The 25,120-nt window shown below is 25.9% G+C and overlaps 2 protein-coding genes across 2 annotated transcripts; both read left to right on the forward strand.

The window, feature by feature from the left end:
* The first annotated feature begins 5,891 nt into the window (after positions 1-5,891).
* On the forward strand, positions 5,892-6,496 carry LOC124942921. Its single transcript, XM_047483493.1, has one exon. It carries the CDS (start codon positions 5,946-5,948, stop codon positions 6,372-6,374), a length of 429 nt encoding a protein of 142 aa, XP_047339449.1. The 5' UTR covers positions 5,892-5,945; the 3' UTR covers positions 6,375-6,496.
* A 12,321-nt stretch (positions 6,497-18,817) lies between these two features.
* On the forward strand, positions 18,818-19,500 carry LOC124942114. The gene has a single exon (XM_047482539.1). It carries the CDS (start codon positions 18,878-18,880, stop codon positions 19,307-19,309), a length of 432 nt encoding a protein of 143 aa, XP_047338495.1. The 5' UTR covers positions 18,818-18,877; the 3' UTR covers positions 19,310-19,500.
* The last annotated feature ends 5,620 nt before the right edge of the window (positions 19,501-25,120 follow it).

A 25,120-nucleotide genomic window follows, 5' to 3' on the forward strand; every position in this document is an offset into this window, starting at 1 on the left:
TATATATTATCTTAAATTCTAACATGATTGATTGATACCAAAACATGAATATTAAATGTTCGTTTTATCAATTCAAGAACTAAATTTATTTATTTATTTTGATCAAACATGATCGGGATGGATCAAACACGGTCTAAATAGGAGCCCAACATCATTAGAAACATGTTGGGAAACTTTATGGGTTGTTGTTATTAAGGATTAGCTCAAGAACAGAATAGCCAATTTTGATTTTTCCAAATTTAAATTTGAGTTTTTTTGTTGTGATCGGACGGTAGTATAAGTTACACCATTTTTTTTTTTAATTATATATATGTATAATTAATTAATACTTATTTATTACAAAGATAAAAGTCTTTTTTTATATTTTTTTAATAAATAATTTTACTTGTATTAATAATTTTATGATTTTTATTATATATTGATATAATAATTTATTTAAAAATGAATTCGTAATATATTTAAATAAAAATAAATAAATTTGTTTGATTAATAGTCTATTTTTTATCTGATTTTTTAATAAATAATATATATATATATTAATAATTTTATTTGTATTAATTATTTTAAAATTATTAAAATTATATATATATAAAAACTTTTTTAAAAATTTATTCATATTAAATATTTAAATAAAAATAAATTAATTTATTTGATTAGTTGACTTTTTTATGAGTTTTTTAATAAATAATTATATATATATTAATTAATTTAAAATTATTATAATTATATATATAATAATCTATTTAAAAATTAATTCATATGATATATTTAAAGTAAAAATAATTAATTAATTTAAAATTATGAGTTTATATACGAAAAATATATATATATAAAAATTGAATTAAAGTGTTCCCATTCAATTTGAGATTAAGATTCAAGTCTCAAAGTTGATGCTGATGCAAATTTTAAAGGATATTATAAATATTAAAATGATAATAATTGTAGTTTGAGGAATGAAGAGAATGATTAGATTTTAGAAGATTATTATAAATATTAAAATAACAATGATAATGATAATATATATGGGTGCAAATTTAAACAACTAAAATAAGGGTATAATAGGACCAATAATGACATATCAGTTAAATATGTGAGTATAATTTTAGAGATTAAGAGGATGATGGTTCAAATTGGAGCAAAATGTCCAAAGTGAAAATGTGGAAAGTGAAGATAAATATGATTAATAATGTTTGAAATGATAGTAAGTGTGGTGAGTGATTAAGCGTGGTGAGTGATTAAATATCTCCGAATTATTTTTAAATATTAGATCAAAATAATGAATATATTTAAATGATATTATTAGTTCAGTTTATAGTATAAAATTCATAGTTTTAGTTTTCATAATAATAAATTTATTTGTATTAATAATTTTATAATTTATATAATTATATATTATATATATATAATATTTAAAAATTAATTTGCCATTTATTTAAATAAAAATAAATAAATTTGTTTGTTTAATTATTTGTCTTAGCTCAATATTTTTTTATTTAGATTGTTTTTTTATATTTATTAGATAACGTCACTATTTTAATTTAATTTTTTTCTAAAATCTTATATTTTTTTCTTTACTTGAATTTGTTTTAATAAATATAGTTATATATATATATCAATAATTTTATAATGTAGTTAATATTAAATTTTAAAAATATTTTTATGGTACTCTCTAATTAAATTTTTTAAATAATTTTTATACTTTTATCTCTACAAAATTAAAAATTGAATTTAATCATCGCAAATGGTATAATGATTAAAGTGTTCACATTTCAAATTTAAGACTAGAGTTTGTGTCTTAGTATTCAAAAAATTTATTATCTACTCATTTTTATGTTATAATTGTACTGTATTTAAATATCTCTTTCTCTTACTTTTGAAGGGGACTTTATTTGAAAATAATTTCAATTTTAAATAATAATTATTTTTATTTATTAAAAGAATTAATTTTTTAAAATATTTCATTTCAATATTGATTTAAATAAAATGATGGTCTAAAATATACTTAATTATATATATATATAGATAGATTCTTAAAAATTAAGCAATTTAATTAATAATTTATTTATAAATTTAATTTTAATTTGTTTGAAATTCATTAAATAATTTAAAAACATATGATATTGATTATTAATTTCAAAATGTCATTTTAAACTATAAGGTAAATAATCGATATTTAGTTGGTATTTGATTAGGACAATTATAGTGACGTGATTTCTTATTGTCTTACTCTTCATCCTAATATATATAGTTTTGCAATTTAAGCAATGTATCTATCTATGTTAGTTATTAATTTTATATATAAAATAAGATTTTGTCTTAAGATTATTTTTAACCTAAAAACTTATTTTCAAACTTAAAATGCAGTAAATGTCACATTAAATAATAATTTATTTTCAACCCAATATCAATAATTAATGTTCAAACTTAAAAGAATATTTTAAAAATATTTTCTTTTTATATTATTTTTTTAAAATTTTTTTAATAACTAGCTATATATTTATTAACTTACAAATTAAACCTAAATATTTTTTCAAATTCACTCCATTAAAAACAATTATGATAAAATTAATTATAAATTACAAATTATTTATATTCTATTTTTAATTATTGTGGAAACATAATTTTTAATTTTACGAATTTAGTTTAGTAATCTAAATATTTTTTCAATTTTGTAACTTCTAATGGATTATTATTTTTTAATTTTTATATTTTTGTGTTTTAATAAATTATTTTATTATTTTTTAGTTTCTTTATTAATATGGTTCATTATTATGAATTTATAAATTTATAATATTTAAAAGTTATTAATAAAAAAGTATATGATAAAAACAAAAAAAATAAACATAAAAAATTATATAAAATATCTAAATATATAAAATTAAGATATATGATAAATTGGCGGATCAATTTATAATTTTAAAATTATTTTGAATAGATGAAAAGTGAAACCTAAATATGGGTTTATAGGGGAGGAGGTTTAGTGTTGGAGTGAAAATACATTTTGGGGTCGATTTGGGTGTGAGTTGGAAATGTTAGGGTTTAACTTATCATTATATATATTTATAAATAAATAAAATTTAATGTCACTAAATTAATTATCGAATTTGAGTGAATTAAGAGTTTTTACTACATTCATTTCGCTGAAATTCGGTAATTAAATTAGTGACACAAATTTTTTATTTATTTGTTTATTTATAAATGTCACATAGATAATAAGTTAATGACGTTTAAAATCGTTAAGACAAAAATCACGTTTTTATAAGGTTAATAATAATAAACTCAAAAAGAGATCATTCAATTTGACAATTTAGTCTTTTATTATAAGTAGATTTGACTATAAATAAATGGTAATCATTTGTATATATTTATGTTTTTTTTTAAACTAAAAGATAACTTAAAAGACAGTCTACGACGTTTTCGTTTAAACTCAAATCGCTTTTAGATAAAATTGAACTCGTGACATTTTTGTCTCTTAAATCGATTTTTATCACTGAATTACCTTATAAATAGTTTCATATATTTCATAATTTCAAATAAAAATTTATAATAAAATATAAATAACTTGACATATTAAAAAAATTATTTTGATTTAAATTTACTCTAAAAAAAGTATTGATATGAGATTGCATTGCGGGGCTTAGATTAAGACTTAATAAAGTTCAAATTTATTAACTAAGGTCAAGAATACTTTCATGACTAATATTTCTGTTGTCTAAAATTCAATCTTATTTTTTGAATTTTATACTTTATTAATTTACTAATAAGAAAATTAATTTATATGTTTTAAAATGAAGAAATTTTAAGAATTTAAGATATTGATTAAGATAGATAAAAAATATATATATATATATATATATATCTAACGCAGCTCAAAAGTAAAATGGTGAACCTTCAAAATCATAGTTAGCACAAAAATAAATACATTTTAAATTTTATTTTTGACAATGACGAGTAATGTGAGATTTATATTTTCATGAAAATGTTATAAATTAAATATTTGCTTTTTTCTTAGTGTTACCTTATTTATTATTTTTTTATTTCTCCTAACTTTACCTAATTTTTTCATTTAATATAATCTCATCTAACAACAGTACTGGCTTTGTTTGGATATACACTTCAAATTTTGGCCACTAATTTTAGTTATTTTTTTGATATTTTTTTCGTTTTCTTGAAAATCAAGTTTATTTCCGAAGAAAGTTAACACTATCGACACCAAATTAAACTTATTTATTCTTGAATTCAATATTTATTGACAGAAAATTATTATTTGCTATACAGACTATTTTGGAGAACTTTATTTAATACAAAACTGTCAAGATAGGCTGCCTATCCCATAACTAATATCTTCATGATATATTTAATATTATTGTCGACATTCAACTACCAACATCTTTAAAGTACTAAATTAAATAGTCTCACTTTTCCCATGATTCATTTTATAAATCATTTTAGTTAAACATAATTATTTGTAACACAAATTTGATTTAATGAATCAATCACATTACTACTAATTAAGTTATGAGTTTTTTTTTAAAACATATGGGTTGAACAAAGAGATTAAGATTTCTAAGATTGTCCCAAACTAAGTTTCTATTAACAATAAATAAGTTATTTGTAATTAACACTAAACTAAAGAAATTTTGAGTAACAATCTATCCTTAAATCATTTAGACCATTCATCAAATTATTAAAATATGTTTAAAAATAATTTTGGATGAAGACAATTGGAATTTTAATAATTTTATTAGTTGCATCATTTAAATAATTGATTAAATTATGTTTTAAAACTTGATGAAGTGAACTGAAATTTTCATATCTATTTTTAATTATATAATTGGAGAAAATCATATAATTATAATTTTAAACTAGAATAATGAAATTTACACTTAACCTAAAAACATACATTTATTCCTATTAAAATTATACTTGCAAACTTTTATTTTAAGTCGCAAACAAAAAATAAAGAAAATTGCTTTACAATTAGATTACTCCTGCGATTTCAATATAATTTGTCTGGTTTGATTTATTTTTTGGTTTAACTAGTAGTTGACTTTTGATAGTAGTTATGTCTCTCGTCTCAAATACTAATAAGCATAATTAAATATATAACATTAACCATATAATATATATATATATATATATATATATATATATATTATATTTTATAAGAATTTTAAATTTATTATGATGCACTTATGCATTTACCATCATGTGTTGTTTTACTTCGGGAATAATATTTACTACCTTATTGTCTCGTTTGGTTTCAGAAAATTCTCGCGGGACACGGTTTATAATATATTTCTAAAAAAATAAAAAATTATATTATAAAATTATTTAAACGATTTTTTAAATATAATATATATAGTAATATATTAACAACTCATATTATTATTAAAAAAATAAACTTAAAACTAAATAAATATATTAGTGATTTTATACATTTAATTGTGTTTAGAGTGTTTAGGGTGAGATCAAAGCGGAGTAAGGATTGGTGACACAAATTCTATCATTGCCTCATCTCGATCAATTACGATCAAATCGAAAAAAACTCGCCCTTAACCAGACAATTTGGATCAAAAGCCACGGAGCAAATTATAATTGACACCCTTAACAACATTATCAGACATGGATTCCTAAACCGAATGGATGAGAATAATAGTAAAACAAATTATCCGAATTAGAATGAATCGAGATGGTCTCATTAACATTCATAATTTTGATTTCTAATTTCAATTTTAATTGCCTAAAACAATCAAACCTAACAATTTTAAATGATTTAAATATTTAATATAAGAAGACATAATAAATAAATAAAACAAAACAAAACAAAGGGTATTATAGAAAATTCAAACTCCATGTCTCTCTATATATTTCACTATCCATCCTTCACATTTACACAAACACTTCACAAGCAATCAATTACTCTTCTCGCCGGAAAATCAAAGATGTCGATTCAGACCGCCAATAACCACCGCGAGAACGCCGAGATTATCACCGGCGACTCTCTCCTCTGCAAGCAAAAATCAAAAGAAATCTTGGAGAAGATTCACATGCCGAAAGGTCTCCTACCTTTAGACGACATCGAAGAAATGGGTTACAATGAGACGACCGGATACGTCTGGTTAAGACAGAAGAAAGGAAAGGAACACAAATTTAAGATGATCGGAAAACAGGTCTGGTACGATACAGAAGTTACGGCATTCGTGGAGAATCAACGTTTGGGACGGCTGAAGGGAGTGAAGAGCAAGGGATTGTTGATTTGGATTACGATTAATGAGATCTATATCGATGCTAAAGATCCGGAGAAGATTACTTTTGGTACTTCGGCTGGAATTTCTAAATCTTTTCCGACCAAGGCGTTTGAGGAGGAGTGAAACAAAATGACGAAGACACGGTTATATCGATATTTTCGTTATAGATATATCGAAAATTCCGTACTATATAATATTTATAAATTAAAAATATATATTATAAAGATATGAATAATGAATAATAAAATTATAAATAACTATTTATTTATGTAGAATTAGAGATTCTTGCACTATATTATAATTTTATTTTATTTTAACAGATTTAGGATTCAACTCTCACTCTATCAATTCTTTTTTTACAATTTTTTTACTGACGATTTTATCCGATTATATTTTCGGTATGAATGGTTTAATTTTAATCCAGTACACAAATTTTGACAATAACTATTACGGTAAATTTGGAGGAGTGAAATTGACATTGAAATTTTAATTTCAATTTTATGAGAATTAATATTAAGTTATAATTCAACTTTTATTTAGAAAAAACTATAAAATTGTAATTCAATATTAATGATAAAATAATTAATTTTTTTTAATATATATTATTTATTTTATTTAAATATTGGTTTGACACAAACAATTAAAATAGCTCAAGCTCAATGTTCAATTTTTCTTTTCATTTTAATTTTTATTAAAAAAATAACAGTTTAACTTCTTAAATTAGAAAAAACAATAACATGTTAATTTCTTAAATTAAATTAATATATATATTAATTCAAAATGTTAATTTACTACACTAAAAAAAGACCTAATTCGATATTTTAACCTCCAAAATTTCAAAAAAATATTATCGTCGAAAACATTAATCATGTTTTAAATGAAAAAAGAATAAGTTATTTTGTTTGTAAAAATATAAAAAATAATAAAATTTGTAATTACAATTTAAACCTAAAAAGAATGAAATTGAGAACTTTAAAATTATACTAAATTGAATTTAATTTGAATTCTAATTCTAATTTAAATTCCAATTCTTAATATTAAATGGTCTACCAAACTTAAAAATTATAATTGGACCTTTCAATTTCAATTCAATAATAATTTCAGGGTTATCAAATACACTCTTATAAAAAATCAAGTTGTATGGATTTGGAACTTGGGAAAAAAAAATAATTGCTGGAGATGATCCCATTATGAATGATATCTTAGATTTTATTTCTTAGAGTGAAGCAATATTTCATGTCATGTCCATACCTTTAATAGAATTTGCTAGTATTGATAGGTTTAAAAAAATATTGAGAAATGATGAATAAACGTGAACTTTTGTTTTTTTCTAGGTGTGACATGAGCCCTTTAATAGATTCGTCCATAAATCTCGATAAAGCGTAATATAATTTTTTTTCTATATAAAAAGTTTCGATAAATATATAATACTGATCCATTCTAACTATATGTTTTAAATGAAAAATTGTAGCAAAGTAAAAGCTGTACTTGTATAATGATTCACACAAATAATTTAATAAGAAATTAAGTAAAAGTTTATATTATAATTTGAATCATATTAGAAAATAATTTAAATCACGAAATAAAAAAAGAATTAATATAAAATATAGTACTTTACAATCTGGCGGTTTTTTTGGTAGCCTGTGAGACTTTTTTTTTCTTTTCTAAAACTGTACAAAATAAAAAAATAAAATAAAATTTATAATGAGTAGAAAACAAGATTTTTGCATTTTGTAGCATTTTCTAGAAAAATATGGGATTGTCTAGATAATGTTTGGATATTGTTTTCAAATTTGGCTATTGTTACATTTTATGTGCACTCATTATAATTTTTGAATTTTTAAAGTTATGATCATTTTTAATCCTCACATTATTATTGTATGTTCCTAATGATTATTAGTCTACTTTTTGTCACCTGCTATCAAACTGTAGAAGCATGATTTAAAATTGGAATTAGGCCCTTTAAGTTATACGAGGAGTTGATTTTATTTCAAACATACTTCGATTTTCTTCAAATAAAGTGGTGTAAGCAGCATCTCTAAAACTAGCAATTTTGGAGTAGAATTCGAACGGTAGTACAAACACTACACCGATGTCATTCCCGCATGTAACTAATTATTTCTCGTTGTTTTCTAATTTAAATTGCTTTTCACAGAATAACATTTGCTACTATATTGTACTGACACGTACGGTTAGAGTTGCTAACAATGTTCGTCATCGTTCTGTTTTATGATTCAATATTATTTCATCGATTTACAAACGGTGAAGCCTTCAGAGTCGGCAGTAATAGAGTTCCCTTGTTTGTAAAATAATATTGTCGCACTAACGAATCATAAACAATATCATGTAATTTTTGATTAGTTTGTTCTTGAGATTTATTTCTTCTTTTAGTCCATTTAAGTATCCCTTAATCGAATACTCTTCAGTAAGATGTGGCGGTTTATATATAATATTGAGATACTTTTTACCGAAATCTTTAATTATTGTCATTTACTTCAGATCCTTCCATTCGTCCAGTGGATCATCCAATTTGCTTTTACCGAAATCCTTCAAGACTACTGCTTTTGCTCCATATTATAACTCGTCCTAGAAGTCTGTGTTGTAAAAATATTAACTGAAGCAGCAACACACTCGATTCTTCTAATGTTCAGTCTATTTGAAAAAACAACAACTTAATTCCATAAATCTAATTATCCACTTCTTCACCATTAAACTTTGAGAAATCCATTTTCGATAGTCTAGTTGGAAGTTGATACCTTTGTTCTCGTTGTTCATACTCTTCGTTATGAAATCCTCGATATCTGACATCTTCGCTTCGCCTACGATCACTAGAAATGATAATAGAAACCTGTATACTCGATACCCGTGGGTGCCCAATGATTGGGGTTGAAGTCGTGGATGAGGAGTGAAGAGGATCAACTAGTCAGGTTCTAGGACGGGGATGGGGAATGTGCGATACCCGGACCCGATATACGAAATGTTAATATTAAAAAATATATATTTGTTAAAGCTTAAAATGACTTTTCATATTCCACATCATTACAAATTTACAATAAGAGTAATTATATGTAACGCGAATATGTTAAAGTTTAAATATATTATCTATTTTACTTATACTTACACGCCAACATTATTTTAATTTCTCTTTTCCGTGACACTTAATATTCACTTTCTTTAATAACAAAATGTTTTTCTCTCTAATAATTCCTTACTTTTTATCTTCAAATTCAACATTACTTTAACTTACTCTCTAGTTTTTGTTGAAATCTAAATATGTAATAACAACAAAATTGTTATATTTTTAAAATTTTACAGTATAAATATGTAATCAAATAATATTTGCATTTATATTTTTTAATATTTAGTATATTTAGAAAATAATAAATTTATATTTATATTTTAATCGTGTAATGGGGTACCCGTCAGACCGGGTATCCCATGAATCAGAGATGAGATACAAATAGAGATATTTATGGGTTCAGGTTAAGTAGTAAAATGAAAATCAGGTGTAGGGATGAATACTTTATTACGTGACAGGTAGTGTACTCATTGTCATTCCTACGCATATAAGCATGAAAATTTGACATACCTTAATTTTATAATAATATTAAAATAATATATTGAATTTTTTAATTCAAAATATCTAAAAAGGAGATTAAGAGTAAATTTGGGTTAATTATTGTGATAATTAAACCATAATTAGTGGTAGATAGTCGCGTCTCCTAGAAGATCTTGGCATTAAAGATCTGCGCTTTCCCGAGTGCACTTTCTTTTTGTTGAGCTTATAATATTATATTTATTTTACTCAAATTAAGCCTAAAAAGGATTGAAATTATTTAATTATGATTTTAAACATAAGTTATGTATAATTTATGGATTAAAAACAATAAAATAAATATCTCAAAATATTCAAAAATATCCAAACATAAAATTAATAAACATAATTTTTATTATGTTTCTAAATATATTTTGTGTTTTATTTGGTGAAGAAAAACACAAGAAGTGGTTAAAAATTCAATTTCAAATAACTCTTTTATTAAGAATATAAACTGATAATCTTATGTGTCATAAATATATTTAAATTTTACAGTAGGATCTAGAGTAATTGGATCAGTGCGGGATGAAGCGCCCATGAACACGCCACACATCCAGCTGTAACAGAAATAGTGCACGCCCGGGTCCACACAAGATTGACTAACGGGATCGCTAACCTCGTTAGCCCAAACGCCCAGAAGCCAGACGAAACGTGAGGCGACGGACAGAACATCAATGACGCGTTTAAATAAACAAAACGATGTCATTTTATTCGTCTCCTTCTTGAACTTCGGAAGCCCGCGCTCGACGCCCACGAGTTTCTAGAAGGTCTATCTACGCCTTTACTCATCCTTATTCCTCCATTATTTTACCAACGTGCACGTGTCTACCTCACCTTCAATTCCCTTAGGATCAATAGTCAAAATCTATACCCTAACTAGGCTGCCAAAGACGAAAAAGAATTCAAATGATAGGATTTTATAAGAGAAGTTGAAGTGAATTCGTCTATGATAACCGACCTAGTTGAGTATAAATACTGCCTAGGTGTTAAGCTTCCAATCCATCAAACAAAATCCTAATATCACAACTTGATTGAAGATCTACCAAAAATTTTGGTGACTAATTTTTTGAAAAGATTCTGCTCCGGCGATCTAGACTTCGATCTAGGGCTTAGGAAAACTTCATACATATCATTTGAGTGTTCTCCAATCAATTGTAAGCTTCTAGACCTGCTATAATAAAAGTTGGGATTTGAAATTGGATTTTTCCAAGTTTGATCGAGTTGATCTTTGTTTAGGGCAATTTTGTGTTTTCTTTGTTTGGAATTATTCCCTAGAAAATCTAAATTTTTTTGAATTTTGTGTTTTTGAACTTTAAGCTTGAACTTTTGATTCAAATAGTTGTCAAACATGTTATTAAACATGTTAAGATGATTTCAAAAACATAAAATTAATAACTCGGTCATGTTTGATCAAACTGAAATTATTAAAATATAATTTTGAACTTCAGTTTTAAAAATTGTTATAGAGCTTGATTGATATTCTTGTTTTGGTTGTGTTCGACTATAAACGTCATTTAAAAGATGTTGGAACAAGAATTAGGTCATGAGATGGCCTAAATTAAAAGTTCTCAATTCTTTCCCTATAAATCGGGTTGAGAAATTGATGATCTTAGAGCTCGATTGATCGAGTTTAGGGTTAGGGATTATGATAGCTATATCCATATGAGTTGTTTGCAACTTACAGATTATGATTTCATGATCTTTATCAAAAGTTATAAACCTAAAATTTTTCATACCAATTGAAGAACATTCAATCATCGACGACCGAGTCCTTTAGGACCGGGAAAGAGAAGTAGGACAGAGAACTCTTTGTCCTGATCGAGACTAAGGACCAAGAAAATTGACCTAGGACCGAGACCAATGACTGGTGTTCTTGAGTTAGGACCGAGCCCGATGACCGGTGTTCTTGAGCAATGACCAATGAATCTGACCGAGGATTCTAACCTATGACCAAGAGGTCTGACCTGGGACCGAGACTCCCAGACCTAGGACCGAACAACTTGAGTTCAGGACTAGGCCTTTTGAACTCCAAGGCTGAACCGACTGGTCCCTTAACCGAGTGTCCCGAGCCCCGATCTAGACCACCCTCGGTCTAGATCGAGTCCGTCCGACCCCAAATTGGTGTAAATGAAACCAAGCCCTATGACTCTAGTCCTAAGACCTGTTTGATTCCTCTTTCCAAAATTCAAAATTATTTTTGTAATTTTGGAACTTAGATCCATTTTCAAATATTCCCGAGAGGTCAAAAAATGTTATTTAAATATTTTCGGAATATTTTCAAACAAATATTTTGATTAAGGCCATGTTTGGAATTTATTTTTAAACTCCTAATACTTTTCTAATATTTTCAAGGTTTTTACTCAATCTTATATCAACACAATTGTAGGTACGCCCTTCTAAATATATTTTTACATTTATTTACGTAATCTAAATTTATCCTTGTTTAGGACCCCCGAACTACTAATTAAAAGAAATAAATATAATAAATAAAAATAAAACTATTTTCAACCGGCGTAGAGGACATGGCGCGAAAACTTTTCTCGAGTCTAACCAAATAATGAACCACTTATGGAAACTTTGGTATAAATTACATTAATGTGCGTACATTTTACTGATTTTTCTAAAATTATTTGGCGATTTTATTTTCAAATAAATAATCTCTGTACTAATTATGTTTGATTAATTTAAATTGGATTTCAATCAAATTATTATTTGATTACAACAAATTCTTAAATTATTAAAATTTGAATAAAATTAATTATTTTTACATAGTTAATTTCAAAAGCTTCCAAGTACTTTCAAATTCTTTCAAAATAATGTTTCATTTTAAAAAGATATCTGACACGTAAATCAATGTTAAAACGCATCGAATCTCGAGCCACCCCGGGATTCTCCCTGTATTTCCACGCGTCCCTCGACACGTGCTAAGTTATAGGGACGCCTCAAAAGAGGAACTATTTTTTCGGGGGTTACAACGTTGATTATCACCTTGGAGGTTTAAACCATCATTTCGTTGTTTGTGGTTATTAATTCTAGTTGTTCGACTTAATCGATGGATCGCGTCTTTCATTGAACCTCTATCCTCTCAAATTGAGCCTCTTGAGTGACTACGGCTACGAGTTTCATTCAACTCCCAATCGATACGTATTTCACCATATTTCTAATAACGTCTATCAATGATATAGCTCGAACAAGATTTTAACTTATAACCTAGTTAGAAAGTGAAAAGTAGATTGATTTTATGGTAAATAGTAGAATAGAATGGAGGTTAAGAAGATTCACAATTGCAAATGAAGTGAATGACGTAAGGAATGACGATTAAGGAAGAAGAAGATATAGAAATTAACCTTTGAGAGAATTATGAAAATAATGTCTTGTCTTCTTTACATATTTTTTTCTATTTCTTATATACTTGACATTTGTCATAACTAATTTCTTAGCAAAATAGCATTGCACTTTTGAGTAAGAACCATTTTTTAGCCAACATCAACTACCCAAGATATTGACTAACTATTTTATTAACAATTATTTATTGTGATGAATTGAAAAGTAATTGTCGGCCTTATTTAAGTTGTGATGAATTGAAAAGTAATTGTCGGCCTTTTTAAGTCTACCCATCCGCTTATGGGTTAGGAAACCTAACACTAACGATCACTCATATCACATTTTTTTTCATCACTAAGGTTTGAGTTGGTGTTGTATTTTGTTCGGTTTAACATCTTGTTTTATCGGATCGATTTTTCGTCTCGAAATTTTATAATCTGAGTAATACTCTCAATTGTTGGTGGGTTGTTTGTTGTTCATACCATCTGATTGTGTTGGTGATAATTTTCAATTCCATGTCAGTCCTCTTCTGAGGCGAAATAATCGAATTTGGAGTTATTTTTCATTTTTCAATAAAGATTTAGTGGATTTGATTTTCATATGAAGAACCTTTTCTAAATATCCTCTTATTATTTGTATGAATTTCTCGTTATTTACGCCATAAATGTACGGGTCAATTATCATTTGGTAAGACCTTTTACAGCGTTATTTATCTACCACCATTTAAAGAAACTTTTAACCGTCGCTTAGAATATTTGGTAGAAATTATTCTGATATTGTTTTAATGGTTCGTTCAACTTTCTCTATTTCAATATTTATCGTTTAGGAACTTAAAAGAGTTTGTCTTTGAAGAAAGCCTTAACAAATTGAATGATCGTTGAATCTTTTTCATTGAGAATTTTATTTTATAAATTATTTATATAATACGATATATAAACCATCAATTATTTATTTTAATTTGTTATTTTTATTATTTTAATTAATTTTTTATATTTAATTACAATTGAATTGAATGAGAATTAATTATTACTCAAAAAATTCTCAATATTAATTAAAAAAATTTAAAATATAAAATAAATAAGGATAACTATAATTAAATATTTGTATAGAACATTGAGTTTTCATCTTCTTATTCGAAGTCCAACTAACTCACGCGAGTTAAGTACATAGTTCGCAATCACACTTAACAAATTAATTAGCATGTGTTGTCTGATGGGTTTGAACCAGGAGCTTAGAGCCATTAAGGAAATGCACATCTTTTTAACATTAGACTAGAAATGGAGATACTACAATTAAATTTTATTCTGTATGCTTTTGGGAAAGGGGTTCGCTATTGTAGATTTTTTACGACATTTATTTTTCTAATTTTTAACCCTTTTTAAAAATAATATAAAGATATAAAATATTTTAACGTTAAAATTAATAAAAGAAAATTATAATTAATTTAATTTAAGTTAGAAAAGTGTAATGTATTCTATTTCTTTTGATTAATAAACTTTAAAAAAATGGTATTATAATTAGTATTTGAATGGTTTTTAATTAAGAAATAATTGATAATTAAATTATAAAATATTTAATCTCAAATAACTTAAATCAAAGCATGATTGATGTTAATTTCAAATAAAAGTTCATAATAAAATATAAAAATTTGAATATATTAAAAGATTAAGGGGGTGCTTGGTTCAAATAAAGGAATGAGAATAGGATTGAGATTGATAGATGTGTGGAATGAGATTGGGTATGATCGATAGAAGTGTAGTGTTTGGTTAAAAGTTTTAATCATTCTCATTCCATTGATAACGTTTAGATTTATAAGAAAAAAATTATAAATATAATTTTGTTATTAAAATTATGATTAATTTTAATTTTATTTTATTAAATTAAAAATATAAAATATTTTTATTTTTATAACATAATTGTTTAAAATCTATAAAATATTTAAGCCACATAATTTAATAAAATATAAACATTTAATATTTTTTCATATTAATTATATTTTTTTCAAAATAAAAATAAAAATACCAAACGTTGAATGTTTCAATTTTTTACTAATTATAAATAAATAATTATTTATTAAATATAAATAATATAAGACAAAGTCTTTCAAATATTATATATTTTAAATTAAATATAATATTTTATTTAATAATATATTATAACATGGTATAATTTTTTTAATAATAATTTTTATTAAAATATTTCATATTTAATTTTTTAATATTTTTTATATAAAATTTTTATTTTATTTTTAGTTTTATATTTTAATTAATTTATTTTAATTTTATTATTAATATATAATATTTAAATTTAATTATATAAAATTAGTTAATATAATTATTACTAAAATTTTATTTTAAATGATTCCTTAATATTATTTAAATAATTGAAATTATTTATTCATAAATAAAAAAAATATTATTATTATGTTAATTATAAAATAACGTATAATATAATTATAAAATATATATAATATTATAATTATAATTATGATTGAGAAAATAGGAGAGTGGAGATAATGGGAGAGAAAGTGTATGGCTACGGAATGGGATTCATTCCTCCCAATTTAGAGAGGATTGGATGATTCCTGAGTATTCGGGAATCAAATCAATATCCTGGAATCAAAATCACCAACCAAACATTTCATTTCATTCCCTTTCCAATTCATGAGTACAAAAACCACGTACCAAGCATCGTAAAGATCAATTTTTACTTGAGGTCATATTAGTCCTAATAATAATAAGCATAGTTCAAATTTTGTTTTGGAAATCATAGGCAATGTGAGATTTATATTTTTATCAAAATGTTATAAAATAAAATTTACTGTGCCACATTGTTTTCTTATTTATTGTTTTCTTCTACTCCTAACTTTACTTAATTTTCCATTTAATATAATCTTATCTACCAACTGGCCTTGTTTGGATGTACACTTCAAAATTTTGGCTATTGATCGGGTTATTTCTAAGTGACAACTCAGGTCGGGTTTGGGCTGACAATTTAGATTGACGGTTTAGTACGATACTAATATAAATCTTGCATGTTTAGTATTTGAGTTAAAATCTCTAACTTGAACCTAACATATTTATCTGTAATTGACTCGAACCTCACCTCACCTGATTGACTCAATTCGAATTCAACCCGATTTAACCTGATGTTATTAATATCACATCTTTTATTTCATATTAAAATGAGATAATAATAATAATAAAGTTCAATTATAAATCCGCTAATATAAAATAGGAAAAAACAAACCTAAAATCTTCCAACATAAATTTATAAACGGGTTGGCGGATGAATTATTTCAAGTCAACTCGATTTTAATTTGTTTATTAATCAGGTTAAACGAGTTGACATGAGAACATAAAATTAAATTATCATGATATTTTTTACGTGTTCGGTTTAATTTGTGTTTTCATGTCTAGATAGAAATGGTTGACCCAATTTATTTAGGTAATTAATTGTGATTGTGAAGATGGATGGATGGAGGGATTACATGTCAAATTAATCCAATTTTACTTCTCTGAACTTTTTTTTCCTTTTCTTTAAAATCAAGCTTATTTTGAAGAAAGTTAATATTATATATAGACACCAAATTAAGCATATTTATCCTTGAATTGAATTTTTATTGACACCAAATTAGTATTAATAGGCTATTTTGGAAAACTTTATTTAATACAAAACTATCATATAAAATTACATTTAAATGGTAAACTATGGCTGCCTATCCCATAACCAATATCCTCATGATGATACATTTAATATATCTGTAACCATTCAACTACTTTAAAGTACTACATTAAATAGGCTCTACACTTTTCCCATGATTCATTTTAGTTAAATATAATTTTTTAACACGAATTTGATTTATTGAACCAATGACATTAATACTCAGTTATGTGTTTTCCTTTTTCTATTTTCTTTTTTTTTGAAACATTTGGGTTGAACGAAAGAGATTAAGATTGCTAAGATTGTCCCAAACTAATATAAATTCTATTTAACAATAAATAAGTTATTTGTAATAAACACTAAATATATAATTTTTTGCACAAATATATAATTTTTTGCTAATCAATCTATCCTTACATCATTTAGATCATTCATCAAACTTGTAAAATAGTTTTGGAAGAAAATAATTGAAATTTTAATATATAATTCATTCATTCACATCATTTAAATAATTTATTAAATTATGTTTTAAATCTTGGATGGAGTGAAATGAAAATTTCACATCTAAATTTAGTTTTAGTTCTACAATTGGAGAAAATGTAATTTTAAAGTATAAATAATGAAATTGACACTTAACCTAAAAACTGAGTACATTCATCCCTACATCCCTAATAGAATTAGAATTTCTAATTTTCATTTTAATATATATATCCCTAATAGAATTAGAATTTCTAATTTTCATTTTAATATATATATATATATATATATATATATATATATATATATATATATATATATATATATATATATAATTTTGCCTTACAATTATATTATATTATATCACGCGATTTTCATCCGAATTTTCTTGTTTGAACAATTTTTCTTTATTTTGATCGGTAATGGAATGATGATAATATTTGTGTCTCTCACCCTAATAAATATATAATATTGTCAATATCTTTTTTATTTTTCATATCTTATAAGAATTTTATATTTATTTCTTTAGAATAAAATGAATTTAATAAATTACATAAAAAATTAAATAATTTTATCATGTAATTTTTTATTATTCTTTTATAAAAAAATATGATGTTTAAAAATGAATATGAGAGACATTATTCTAAACCCGGTTATGAATAAAGGAGGAGATAGAAGAATGGATTGCCAAACCACTCGAATAAAGCCCTCATCTTCTGGCTTCATTCAACCTAGAATTTAGGATTTGCTTTCGAGTTCATTTGAATTTTGTCGAATTAGAACCAATCATCACTACTTTGTGCTCAACAAATTCAGTGTTTCCCTAATATCTCGAATAACTGTCCCAAATTCAAATTAATTGTATTTTGCCTTTTTTTTCATGGCAAATCTTTTCAATGAGAGAAAAAAATGTGTTAAGAGATCCTCCTGGCTCCGCCTTAGACGACTGTCTAGTCCGATCGTTTAACAACTCTTTCTAAGAGACGAGAATGTAAATAAGTATACGTCTAGTAATTTCATATTTAACAATAAGTGTATGGGCGTATGAAAGACTTTGTCGAGTTAACCGTCCCATGTGAACCTTTTTAGGTCGTCTGCTAATACCCGTAGGCTGATGAGCAAAAGGAGTAATTCATCCGAATAGAGGCTCGCATTTACCGTCCACTTTAATAATAAGGGAAAGAAAGTCTCAGCCAGAACCACCCTATTGTTGACTCAAATTTCCCAAAATTGAACCGTACAAGAATTGTAATAAACACATTCCTAATCCGATCCGTCTTATTGTTATCCCTAATTTTGAGTTTTAATTTCAATTCAATTTCACCCAAACCAAACCAAACCAAACCAAACCAAACCAAAATGGATTTAAATTATATAAATATTTAATAAGGAAACATAATAAATAAATAAATAAAAACAAAACCAAGGGTATTATAGTAAATTCAAACTCCATGTCTAAGGCCACAAAGTTCCCTATCTCTCTATATATGTCAACTATCCATCTTCATCCTCATTTACACAAACACCTCACAAGCAATCAAATACTCTTCTCGCCGGAAAATCAAAGATGTCGATTCAGACCGCCATTAACCACCGCGAGAACGCCGAGATTATCACCGGCGACTCTCTCCTCTGCAAGCAGAAATCAAAAGAACTCTTGGAGAAGATTCACATGCCAAAAGGTCTCCTTCCTTTAGACGATATCGAAGAAGTGGGTTACAATGAGAAGACCGGATTCGTCTGGCTAAGGCAGAAGAAAGGAAAGGAACACAAGTTTAAGAAGATCGGAAAACAGGTGTGGTACGATACAGAGGTTACGGCATTTGTGGAGAATCAACGTATGCGAAAGCTGAAAGGAGTGAAGAGCAAGGAATTGTTGATCTGGATTACGATCAATGAGATCTATATTGATGCTGAAGATCCGGAGAAGATTACTTTTGGTACTCCGACTGGAATTTCTAGATCTTTTCCGGCCACGGCGTTTGCGGAAGGGGAGTGAAATTAAATGATGGTGGTGCAGAGTTCATGGATGGGCATCTTTTCTTTCTCTTTTTCTTTAATTAATGGTTTCGATAAAATGTATTATCTATATGTTTACTATTCGGGGGGGGGACGAGAGACGGTTTTAAATTGTAATCCTGATGAAAATTATCTATTTTTTCGCTATATTAAAAATGAATCTGATCTGTATGGGATGTTCTTAATTTCGATTGACCTATCTTTATCAGAATTTTAATCGTTTAAATATGAATTTTTTAAATAGATTTAACGTACTATTTTTTTTGTCTTTTAATTAATTTGTAACAATTTTAAATGAAATAATATTTAAAAATATTTTGACATATTTTTTAAAAATTAAGTATTATTTTTGAAATTGAAATTTATATATTCTAATTTGTGTAAGTTGGGTAAGGTTATTAAAAAAAAGTGTAATTTAATAAAATTTTTGAATATAAATAAAAAAATTATTTATTTTTTAAAAAGTTTTGTAATGACATAACTTCTTTAACTTTGTGTATAATCTCCTTGACGTATTTATATTTTAAATTGTGTATTTTTTTTTTTGAGATATACACGTTAGAAGTAATATAGTTTGAAGGGTTTAAAAAATTTATTAGTTTGTGAAAAAACTTAAATAACTAAAATTGTGATAATTTTAACATGACATGACATGACACCGTTTAAAACAGAGTCTCAATAATAATAATAATAATAATAATAATAAAAGCAAGTTGGAGCTTCAAATAGAAATTGAGTTTCATTTCTAATTTTTCGGAAATTAATTAATGCACCCTATCATATTCATTTTATTTTGTAAAAAGTTTCAAGGCTGAATTCAATATATTCATGGTTCTCTTACAATTTTTGTACCATTTTGTTCTAGGACGATTTTATTCCAACTGAATATTTTTGGTATCAACGGTATAATATTAATACCGTACTGTATACCGTAAATATTCGGTATGATCGATAAGTTACTTATATAATATCAAACTTTTAGTAGGATGTCAAGTTTACTTGTACCGAAATTTATGATATAATACAACAATTTAGATTAGAAAATATGTATACACTACAAGCTCACAACAGACCAGCTATATATTTTAAATTGATAATAATAAAGAAGTAGAAGCAGTCCTTGTATAAATGACTCAACAAATAATTTAATAAGAAATTAAATAAAATTTTATATTATAATTTGAATAGTATTAAAATATAATTCAAATAAAAAAATCATTATTTTACGTTACAATCTGGCTTGAGAGATGAGATTTTGTTTGGTAGTTTGGAGAATTTTTTTTTTTTATATCATAAAAGAATAAATAAATTAAATAATAATATTAATAATAAATTAACATTTATAATGAGTAGGAAACAAGATATTTGCATTTTGTAGCATTTTCTAGAAAGATATTGGGATTTTTAGATAATGTTAGAGATATTGTTTTCAAAATTTTCTTTTAGCTTTTTAATGGGAGAATGATTATTACATTTTAACCGTCAAATTATTAAACTAACATAATTGATTGTCCGTTTATATTTAAACTTTAATTTTGTTATGATCTTATAATTTATGATTAAGAATATTTTGTGTTTTAGTTTTAAATTCAATAAATAGGGTAGAATAGTAAAATAGTAATTAAAAGTTTAAACTACCAAATTCAGATTCTCTTTATAATCAATTTTAATTATAATAAATAGGATAGAAAAATTAAAATGATTTCAATATTTAATTCCCCGTCGGATATAAAATCATAATAAAAATCAATATATTAGGATCAAATATAAAATTTATTCAAATATGAGATATGAATAAAAAAATTAGACTTTTTATTGTTCATGAAAATTGTAATTAAATGTTATATTTGTTTATTAATTTAATTAATTTTATTCAATCGAGTGCTATATTTTTTTAGTTATTTTTTATTGTTTTTATGTTCATTTAGCATAATTTATTTATTTATAAATTTGATATTTGCATCAATATTTAATAAGAATTTAAAATGTTATTATGATTATATTTTTATATTGAATATAAATTATTAAATGTATAAGAGAATATAGAATCTTATAAAGCTAAATTTAAATTTATTAAAAAATATGGATCCAACTTAATTATTCAAAATAGTATTTCAAAATAGTATTTCCCTAAAGAATAGGAATGGCATAAGATGTCAATACTCTACTCTAAATCTAACTATAACCTATCAAGAAGAAAATAAAATGTTATTAGTTGACTTTTAATAATAAAACAAAAATAATTAATGAAATGAATTTATAATCTTGAATATTTATATGGATTATTGAATCCACGTGTATCATTCGAACATAATAAAGTTTCTTCTGCCGACTGGTAGATAACCTACAACTTGAGCTATTAATTAATAGCATGTACCAAAATGAATAACAACCACATCTTACACATGTTCAACCACAAGGTTAGCATATGAACTTCATAATTATGTAAATTTTTAATAACAATCAACATTTTTTTTTATTCGAGTTAATCACGTAAACTAATAACAATAGAGAAAACAAAAAGAGAGAACACGAGATATAACGTGACCAAACTGCTTACGTCCTCGGGAGTATCGTCAAATATATTATTTCACTCTTAGAGTTAAAACCATATATTACATGGTATTTATAGAGTAATACATTAAGTCACAAAGGATAAACTATTCTAGACACAACACATTACTCTAAACTTAATTAACATGTGTATATAAGTCACATACACAATCATCTCCATCTTGACGAATATTCCATCTCGTACGAGATAAATCACATACCTCCATTTTCGAGAAACTCAAGCATTCTTAGAAGATAAGAATAAAGAGTTTTAGACACTCCAAGTGGATTGGCCTACCACCATTCCTTTAACAACTTGAGACATTCAACAAACTCAAACAATGTCTGAACTTGTCGGTAGTAACTGGCTTTGTCAATATATCAACTGCATTTTCACTAATATAAACTTTCTGTAAAGTATCTCACCAATTTCGATCAACTCTTTGATCTTGTGAAATATCACATTAATATGCTTCGTTCTAGAATTGTACACCTGATTCTTTGCTAAAGTAATTGAACACCGCATTGCTCAATATCCATTTCCTTTACTAGCTCATTAAGTCATAACACCTCTTTAAGAACTTCAACTATTGCCATATATTCTGTTTCAGTTGTTGATAATGCTATAGTAGACTGAAGTATTAATTTCCAATATATAGGTCCCCACAAAGAGTAAATTCAAACCCAATAGTAGACCTTATGTCATCTATATCACTAGTATAGTCTAAATCCACATATCCAGCAACTACAAAAACGACTCATTGACCACCAAAAATAATACTATAACTTGAAGTGCCCTTCAGATACTTGAAGATTCATTTGATTTCTTCCCAATATTTCTTACCCAATTTTGTCATAAACTTACTAACTTGACTCACAATTTGAGCCAAATCCGGTGTGCACAAACCATCACATACATCAAACAACCAATTGCACTTGCATATGGAACATTTGTCATGTCTTCAATATCCTTGTCCGTCTTCGAACATTGTTTAGAAGAAAGCTTAAAATGATTTGCCAAAGTATTTGAACACTAGATTCGAATTTCTCATCCCAAATATGTCTATTACTTTCGCAACATAGTCCCGTTGAGATTACCACAATTTTCTTGAGCTTCTATACCTGTGAATTTCCATTTCAAGAATTCTCTTCGCGGTACCTAAGTCTTTCATATCAAACTTCTAGTCCAATAAAGTTTTTAAGCTAACAATATCATGCATATATTGTGCAACAATCAACATATCATCCACATAAAATAACAGAAAAATAAAATACCCATCATCAAGGCTTTTGACATAAACACAACAATCATACTCGTGTCGCCTATAACCAATATTAATCATGTAGCAATCAAACCGTTTGTACCACTATCTTGGAGACTATTTTAACTTGTACAATGATTTCTTTAACATGCACACTAGATGTTCACGATCAAGTTGAGTGAACTCTTTTGGTTTCTTCATATAAATTTGCTCCTACAAATCACTATGCAAAAACGTAATTTTTGCATTGATCTGCTTTAAATGTAAATCACAATTGTCTACTAACGTAAGCACGACATTAAATTATGTATAACCACCAGAGAAAAGATTTCATCATTATCTATCTCATTCTATTGCGAAAACTCTTTTGTAACAAGTCGAGCCTTAAATTTTTCTATTTTTTATGATACTATTAATTTATTCTTATAGATCCATTTGCACCCAATCATCTTCTTAACCTTAGAAAGCTCAACTAGCTCCCACGTATTGTTCTTCTACAAAGACTTCATCTCATCAACCATCGTACCCATCCATTTATCTTTCACCTGACTCGTAATAGTTTACTGGAAGCTTATCGGATCATCATCATTGATAATTAGTGCGGACGAGACCATGTCTTCAAAATCAAATCTATTATGAGACTTCATAGTAGTGTATATTTGTCTATCTTTAACTAGATTATCTTTAACTAGATTGTATTCTTTTAAACTATTTGTATCACGATATTCAGAAGCTGAATTTAAACTCTCACCCCTATCAGATTTCACTAAAGGTTGTTCTAAATTCATCTCAACCTTATTAGATTCTACCAAAGGTTCTTCTGAATTCATTTGTACTGCATCTGAAACAGAATAAGTTTTCACAATGTTGTCTTTTCTCTTCTGCAACATAGATTGTTCATCAAATATCGCATCTCTGTTGATCACAGTTATCACTACAGTTGGATCCCAAAACTTGTATCCTTTAATCCCTTTCTTATAACCTTGAAAGATGCATTTCTTGGACTTTAGATTAAGTTTTGATCTTTCATCACCAAGTACAAGAAAATAAGTTGGAGAACAAAATATCTTTAAATTATTAAAGTCAATAAAATTAACTGTCCAAACATCTTCAACAACTTTACATCCCAAGGATGTCCGTGATGATCTATTAATGAAGTAACTCGCCATATTCACAACTTCTGTCCATAAACTTTTATGAAGCCCCACATCCAGTCTCAAGCACCCTGCCTTCTCATCAATGAATTTGTTCATCATTTCCGCCACACCATTTTTTGTGGTGTCTAACATACGGTAAAATATCTTTGAATACCATGCTCCTCACAAAGTTTCTTAACTTGTGTATTTATGTACTTTATACCATTATCAGACCTCAGATACTTAATTTTTCTACTTGTCTGGTTCTCTACCTCTATTTCCATAGTTAGAATTTGGCCAAGACTTTGAATTTTTGTTTTAAGAAATAAACCGAGACCTTTCTAGAATAGTCATCAATAAAAGTCAGGTAGTACAAAACTCAATAATGATTCTCTTGTAGGACCCATACGTTGGAATGCACATAATCAATAATTCCTTATGTAGCATGCTTACCAGTTACAAAGCTAACTTTATTAAGTTTTTCAAGAACACATATTTGCAAAAGTCTAACTTACAACTCTTTACACCTTTCAACAAAGCTCTTTTATCCATTTCAATCATTCCACGCTCGCTCATATGCCCAAGACGCTATGCCATTATTTTGTGCTATCAATATTTGACTCAACATAATGGACTCCACCTACAATTATACTCCCCAATAATGTGTAGATATTCTCTTTGGTTCACTTTCCTTTCATAATAATCAATGCACATTTATGAGTTTTAATTATTTCTCAATCCTCATTCGTTGTATGAGAATACCCAGTTTCATGTAAAGTACCTAACGAGATTGGATTCTTCTTCACTTCAGGTATATGTCTAACATTATAAATAATTCTA

The sequence above is a fragment of the Impatiens glandulifera genome, chromosome 6 (assembly GCF_907164915.1).
Source record: "Impatiens glandulifera chromosome 6, dImpGla2.1, whole genome shotgun sequence".
Taxonomy (NCBI): domain Eukaryota; kingdom Viridiplantae; phylum Streptophyta; class Magnoliopsida; order Ericales; family Balsaminaceae; genus Impatiens; species Impatiens glandulifera.